The sequence below is a fragment of the Limulus polyphemus genome, unplaced genomic scaffold (genome assembly GCF_000517525.1).
Source record: "Limulus polyphemus unplaced genomic scaffold, Limulus_polyphemus-2.1.2 Scaffold6894, whole genome shotgun sequence".
NCBI classification, from domain to species: Eukaryota; Metazoa; Arthropoda; class Merostomata; order Xiphosura; family Limulidae; genus Limulus; species Limulus polyphemus.
The window spans coordinates 30,600-38,649 of record NW_013672504.1 but is presented as its reverse complement, the minus strand read 5'-3'; the positions used below and the strand labels follow the sequence as shown (position 1 = coordinate 38,649).

Genomic DNA, 8,050 nt, shown 5'->3' with positions numbered 1-8,050 from the left:
ATACTTGGTTACTGGACATTGCCCATATATTTACCAACATACTTGGTTACTGGACATTACCCATATATTTTCCAACATACCTGGTCACTGGGATTTGCATTCCCTTGCTTGTTAATATGAGGAACCGAAACTTTGGATAAACTGATAGATGTTCTTTCTGGTTCCTCGGATAAACTATCTGATGATCTTTCTGGTTCTTCTTGTGCTATAATATCCTCTGTCTGAAAATCTTCGTCTTGCTGTGAAACCTCATTTCCAGCGTCTGTGTCGGTAATTGGCTCTGTAGAATCGTCCTGATGACTCACGACCACCACTTCCGGTGTCAGTGCCCGGTTGGGGTTTTCTTGAAGACACTGCATGCATTCTTCGTCTTCACATTCCTCTGTTGTGGATTCATCCTCTGTAGTCGATGAGCAACAGCTACAGTAAGAATCACAACTACTGCAAGATATTGCTTCTGAGTTAGTTGCATCGCTAACACTACTAGCAGCACTCTCTGTGCACGTGCAAGTCAAAGAGCTTGTTTCATTGCATCCTGTACAACTACATGTTGTTGATGAATCATTAGCCTCTGTCGTTGTTCCTTGGTCCAAAGCAGATGGAGATGACATCGTGGTCGACTTTCCATTGGTATCTGTCGTTGTTCCTTGGTCTGAAGCAGATAGAGACGACATCGTGGTTGACTTTCCATTGCCATCTGTCATTGTTCCTTGGTCCAAAACAGATGGAGACAACATCGTGGTTGACTTTCCATTGGCATCTGTCGTTGTTCCTTGGTCCAAAGCAGATGGAGACAACATCGTGGTTGACTTTCCATTGGCATCTGTCGTTGTTCCTTGGTCCAAAGCAGATGGAGATGACATTGTGGTTGACTTTCCATTGGCATCTGTCGTTGTTCCTTCGTCCGAAGCAGATGGAGACGACGTCGTGGTCAATCTTCCATTTACCTTGTCTTCTTTGTGAGATTCAGATGCATTTTCATTGGCAATGTTGTTCTTGGAAATGGTACCATTTTCACATTGTTCAGAGGATGGCGTATGGCCACTCTCTTTATTCACATTTGGGTAAATTGCAAGTTCACCAAATGCAATATCTGTGGGAGAAATTATTTTACAGGTTGTTTTCTCAAGTTCGGGGCTAGTTAGGGCTAACTCTGGTTCACGTGCAGTTAATTCATGCTCTGAAATACTGTTAAAAGTATTTTTTTGTTTCAACTCATTTTCTAAACACAGTGTTTCCAGATTGCAAGTAATATGCTTTTTCTTTTTCAGTTTATTTTGTTTCTTTGCGGTATCGTCTTTTGTTTTAACTGGACTGTTAGACGATTGATGGTCTAATAGCGAAGCGCCATCGCCATTCCAAAATCCACTTTCATGTTTAAGACGATCATCAACTCTTTCTTTGTTTGTCATTTCGGAATGAAGCTCTTTCCTATTGAGTTTTGTCAAGGATTTGCTTTTTCTCCCAACTTCGTTGTGTTTTCTAATAACGTCACCAGGTGGCGCTCTAGAGAAGATTCTGGATTCTTTATCAGAATGTGCGGATAATCTTCGTTCAGCTGTTTAAAAGTGAAACGAGGAAGTGTGTAGTATGTAACCACAAAAACATAATACTTTTGACACTTTTAATAAAAAAAATGTTTTTGTCCAAAATTAAACCATTTAAAATTCCCATAATAAGTTGTTCGAATTCTAACAGCAACAATATTATGTTTTATAACTTTACATAATTTCATCGATTATTTCAGACAAAGAAACAAGAGAAAAATAGTTTTACAACGATTTCAAAATCAATAAGAAACGTTTTTCCTCACTTTTCCTATTGTTCCCTTTGGTGAATGAAGTTTCAAAATTTGTCGAGTCATAACTGCATTCGGAAGAAGAGCACGAGATCTTGTCATATGACTCCGAGTTCCGTCGCTTGGAGCCGCTTCCGTCGACAAAAGTATGTATAGCTGAATCAAAATAAAACATACAAGTTTCATACGGTGATTTGTTTGATATGGATTTCGCACAAAGCTACACGAGAGCTATCTGCGCTAGCCGTCCCTAATTTAGTAGTGTAAGACTAGAAGGAAGGCAGTCGTCACCACCCACCGCCAACTCTTGTGCTACTCTTTTACCAACGAATAGTGAAATTGACCGTCATATTATAACGCCCCCACGTCTGAAAAGACGAGAATGTTTAGTGTGACGGGGATTCGAACCCGCAACACGCAGATTGCGAGTCGAGCGCCCTAACCCCTAAAAAAATAATGACGTAATTTTAAGATTATGAAGTTGGAAGTTAATTTTCTATTATTCTATTTACGTTTTAGAAATTTCATAATTTTGTAATTATGTTGTAACTTGATAAGTTTGTAATTATGTAATTATGTTGTAACTTGATAAGTTTGTAATTATGTTGTAACTTGATAAGTTTGTAATTATGACAACATAATTACAAACTTATCAAGTTACAACATAATTACAAACTTATCAAGTTACAACATAATTAACAAAGTCTATCTTCTTCTATTCTTGTGAAAATATTTTCTTCTTACAACATAATTACAAAGTTATCAAGCTACAACATAATTACAAACTTATCAAGTTACAACATAATTACATAATTACAAAGTTATCAAGTTACAACATAATTACAAAGTTATCAAGTTACAACATAATTACATAATTACAAAGTTATCAAGTTACAACATAATTACATAATTACAAAGTTATCAAGTTACAACATAATTACAAACTTATCAAGTTACAACATAATTACATAATTACAAAGTTATCAAGTTACAACATAATTACAAACTTATCAAGTTACAACATAATTACATAATTACAAACTTATCAAGTTACAACATAATTACAAACTTATCAAGTTACAACATAATTACAAACTTATCAAGTTACAACATAATTACAAACTTATCAAGCTCACAACAGTGGACGAAGACAATATTTTCACAAGAATAGAACAAGATAGACTTTGTCACAACAGTGGAAGAAGGAAAATATTGTCACAAGAGTAGAACAAGGTAAACTTTGTCACAACAGTGGACGAAGACAATATTTTCACAAGAATAGAACAAGATAGACTTTGTCACAACAGTGGAAGAAGGAAAATATTGTCACAAGAGTAGAACAAGATAGACTTTGTCACAACAGTGGAAGAAGGAAAATATTGTCACAAGAGTAGAACAAGATAGACTTTGTCACAACAATGGAAGAAGGAAAATATTGTCACAAGAGTAGAACAAGATAGACTTTGTCACAACAGTGGAAGAAGGAAAATATTGTCACAAGAGTAGAACAAGATAGACTTTGTCACAACAGTGGAAGAAGAAAATATTGTCACAAGAGTAGAACAAGGTAAACTTTGTCACAACAGTGGAAGAAGAAAATATTGTCACAAGAGTAGAACAAGGTAAACTTTGTCACAACAGTGGAAGAAGGAAAATATTGTCACAAGAGTAGAACAAGATAGACTTTGTCACAACAGTGGAAGAAGGAAAATATTGTCACAATAGTAGAACAAGATAGACTTTGTCACAACAGTGGAAGAAGGAAAATATTGTCACAATAGTAGAACAAGGTAAACTTTGTCACAACAGTGGAAGAAGGAAAATATTGTCACAAGAGTAGAACAAGGTAAACTTTGTCACAACAATGGAGAAGGAAAATATTGTCACAAGAGTAGAACAAGGTAAACTTTGTCACAACAGTGGAAGAAGGAAAACATTGTTACAGTTGAATGAAGTAGATGTTATCATAGCAGTTGAACAAGAATACGATTGTAATTCAACAAAGTAAATATTTTAATAACTGTTAAACAACATAGCTGCTCACCGTTTTCAAAGTCTGCTATCTCTATTTCTGTTTGTACGCACGTATCCTTTACAGTGTGAGGTCGATAACGAAGGAACTTCTGAAATAAAGTATTCTAATAATTAAATAATGATAAGATTAAATTTTTAAAAAATGCTTTGGAGGAAGAAACGTCAGACACTATTTACCGTTCCAACAAAAGCAAAACAATTCAAACGAAAATCATATAAATATAAAACTGAGATTTCTATCATTATACGGAGTTTAGTGTGTTATATTAAAACGATTTTTAATATGTGGATCAGCAAGTCACGTGACAACCACAAGTCACGGTGGAACAGATTACATCAGAACTACATATTGATATTGTTTGGAGGTAGTGTGGTGTCGGCAAAAGTTTATTGCCCTTGGGAAGGATATGTAACAGCCCTTTTAGACGCAAAATATTTGTATAATGAGGTTATAAACATGTGCCCAGACAGGATATTTAAAATTTTCCATGTCGGGGATATCCATTGCACTTAATGGCATCAGAAAATAAAGGAATGTGGATCAACTTTGGGTACCAGGACCATCCATAAAGATACCCGCAACAAGTCGTACCTTAGCTGTGGTAAGCAAAGTGCAGCATCTTGTAACAGGTGAAAATCCACGAACACAAAGTTCAGTATGCAACATATTCAAGAATGGTCTGTATATGGAAAAATTACACAAGTCACGTGTACACAAGTTGATTTCACAACATATCTGTTTAACCATCGCATCCTTGAAGCAATTGAAGAAAAAAATAGGTATTTATGATATTCCAATACGAAGAAATACCAGTCAGTTTACCACTTGCAGTACCTTTCGATTTCTGTGCAATCAGAATTTTGAAACAAACACTGAGAAGCCATCTTCCCTGTACAGTAATATGGATTATAGAGAGCATTCAAGGAGTAGTGTTGTGCTTTGGTATGAGAGCCTCACATGGAGCCTTTTGTAAGTGAAACTACGCTGCAGGTCTATTGTCAAAATGCACGACCGTCAGATAGAGTATGATCGGACGCGAAGACATGGACTGTAACGACGTGGTTGACCTCCAAAATCGTTTTAATATAACATATTCAAACTCTACATTGTTTCGACTTCTAGTAAAATTATCGGTTTATAATATATATAAAGTTCAACCAACTTGTTGATCGGTCACTTGTATAATCATGAGCATGCACAAAATTTTAGAATAAAAAGGGGAACTTTAGAAAAATCATTGTCTAATAAAAAAAAAGAAAAAAAGATATAACATCAAGAGATTAATAAAACGATTTTTTCACTCCAGATGTACATGGAAATATTTAGGGTTAACATACGTCACTCAAACTGAAGAAAGGTGTTTAACCCCATACTCAGTAAATGCACTAACCTTTATTTAAAACGACATACTTACCGCTTTTCTCCGGTTTCTGATTGGTGGCGCTGTTTTAATTCGTGGTAGACGCTTTTTACTGCCTCCAGATGACGCTTTAGTGAGTGGTAAAGCTGGACAGTTCGTACTGCGACTTCCTGGCCACGTTCTGAAGCTTAGTCTGGAACATTATTATATAACCTTTCAGTAACTTTGTAATTCTAATATGATCACTTAACTTTGCCTTAAGCAATCCTTTCTAGATTTTTTAATTTTTTTTAGTTGCTGTATGCTGAAATATGGATTATATTCATGCACAATACATACCGAAAACATTGAACATCAAGGAATCATTTACATAAAATACAATTCAGTCTGTTAATCAGATCACACATGCCACGAGTAATTGTTTATTTTTCTTACCACGCATGTAAAAATACATCACCTGCTTACAGCTCTGCTCTGAGTGCCATCTAGTGGAGAATATCGCATACCGTCTCCACCTTTATCCGCTGGCATTTCCTGAAAAGTAAACATCGTGGCTTTTGATGCTAACTTAATATTATGCGCAGGTTTTGAACGTGTATTTTAAGTATCTAAATTAATAACAACAGAGAGAGGTATTTAGATTAGATGTTAGTGTTAACAAAAGGATTTGAGAACGATTTTTTAAATTAATAACAACAGAGAGATGTATTTAGATTAGATGTTAGTGTTAGCAAAAGGATTTGAGAACGATTTTTTTCTTTATGAACATGGATAGTCCACCGACCGCATCGCACGTGGAGCTTTAATTTTTTTTAAATATTGTTCATTAAGAATAACAGAAAACAAAAGTGTTTAAAAATACTTGTAAATAGAAACAGAAATTAATTATAAAAATATTTCACTTAACGTTAGGTAAGACGTGTAATATTTCAAAACATAGAACATTCGAAAAATCCCCGATTTCAAATTACGAGTATTCGTAAGTATTATAAAAATTAAAGCATTTCGCGATGTACCTTGGAAGTAAAAGATTGGAGTCGTGATTTCTCTTCTAGATGAGGCAAACTTTCAGCAATCTGAATCAAAGGAGAAGTGTTAAGGAAAACAAGTATGTTGTAATACACAGATGATATGAAAGCAAACACAGTCCACTCGTGGTTACTATAACAAGCTTTGTATCAAATCAGGTTAATAACAGACTAAAATTATAAAAGGAAACAATATTTTAACTTATTTTAATAGCTAAATTTTCATGCGTTGATTAACTTAAAAGTACTTGTTAAATCCTAATGAAACAAAAACATGATCACAGAAAACACATTGTATCAGGCAACATTTACATGATAATATGACATAAAACGCCAGGTAATAGATACACGATATTACGACATTAAACATCAGGCAACAGTTACATGATAATATGACATAAAACGCCAGGTAATAGATACACGATAATATGGCATTAAACATCAGGCAAAAGTTACATGATAATATGACATAAAACGCCAGGCAATAGATACACGATAATACGACATTAAACATCAGGCAACAGTTACATGATAATATGATATAAAACATCAGGCAACAGTTACATGATAATATGACATAAAACGGCAGGCAATAGATACACGATAATACGACATTAAACATCAGGCAACAGTTACATGATAATACGACATAAAACGGCAGGCAATAGATACACGATAACATGGCATTAAACATCAGGCAACAGTTACATGATAATACGACATAAAACGCCAGGCAACAGTTACATGATAATATGATATAAAACATCAGGCAACAGTTACACGATAATATTATATAAAACATCAGGCAACAGTTACATGATAATATTATATTAAACATCGGGCAACAGTTACACGATAATATTATATTAAACATCGGGCAACAGTTACATGATATGACATAAAACATCAGACAACAGTTACATGATTATATGATATATAAAGTCAAAGAACAGTTATATGATAATACGGCATATACGTAAAAGACCTCGTGCCTAACTTAATTGTCAATTGATTATCGTAAATGCTATAAATATCACTTGTGAGAACGAACAAAATTCAAAACGAATTTATATGAAAAAAAAATCAGCAACAGGATTTCAAAATAATGGAAAACACAAGGGGGGTGGGGAAAAGAGGAGATATCGTACCAATACCGAACAAAACATATAAAACTGATGTTAAATATTGACATGATACAAGAGACAAGTAACACAACGTGACATATTTACAAGTGTCATAATAATATTAAAGAAATATCATTTGTACCTCAGTCCTGTCGTTCACACCTTCCTTATTCAGGATACACTCCTGCCAAATAACAAACCTAACATGAGCACATGTTATATTTTTTAACAAGATTTCGAAGCGAGTAAATAATTTACTTATGAATGTCTTGCTGCTTTCAATTACACTCTATTTATATCCTATGAGTTAGAATAGAAATAATATAAAGAACATATTTCAAACAAACTGTGTCACTGTTGATCTTAAGGTTCAGTTCCTGTAATTCCTATCTAACTCCACCACACGTTAAACTAAACACATTATTTATACTGAGAAAGGTTTTAACTTGGGTTACATTTAATCACTTTTCTTATTGTATTATTTATTTCTACTTTATATCGTGATTTTTGTCGGGACATTATTTATTTTACGACAGTAGTTTGGTTTCATTTTAAAAATATACAGTATTTATTTTAAGACGGTAGTTTGGTTTAACTTTAAAGGTATACAGTATTTATTTTAAGACGGTAGTTTGGTTTCACTTTAAAGGTATACATTATTTATTTTAAGACGGTAGTTTGGTTTAACTTTAAAGATATACATTA

General features: G+C 34.0%; 1 protein-coding gene across 2 annotated transcripts in view; it reads right to left on the bottom strand.

Annotated features, from left to right (window-relative positions):
* LOC106474166 overlaps window positions 1–8,050 on the bottom strand; it is a 38,071-nt gene that overhangs the window by 5,171 nt on the left and 24,850 nt on the right. For both annotated transcript variants that reach the window (XR_002613867.1, XM_022402535.1), the window contains exons 7-13: window positions 7,488–7,529; window positions 6,210–6,269; window positions 5,651–5,727; window positions 5,248–5,386; window positions 3,843–3,921; window positions 1,814–1,954; window positions 81–1,558 (exon numbers count right to left, since the gene is read on the bottom strand). Coding sequence is in view for 1 of the 2 variants with exons in the window: in XM_022402535.1 (XP_022258243.1) it covers window positions 81–1,558; window positions 1,814–1,954; window positions 3,843–3,921; window positions 5,248–5,386; window positions 5,651–5,727; window positions 6,210–6,269; window positions 7,488–7,529 (2,016 nt within the window). In the remaining variant the exon portion in view is untranslated. The remainder of the gene's footprint in view (window positions 1–80; window positions 1,559–1,813; window positions 1,955–3,842; window positions 3,922–5,247; window positions 5,387–5,650; window positions 5,728–6,209; window positions 6,270–7,487; window positions 7,530–8,050) is intronic.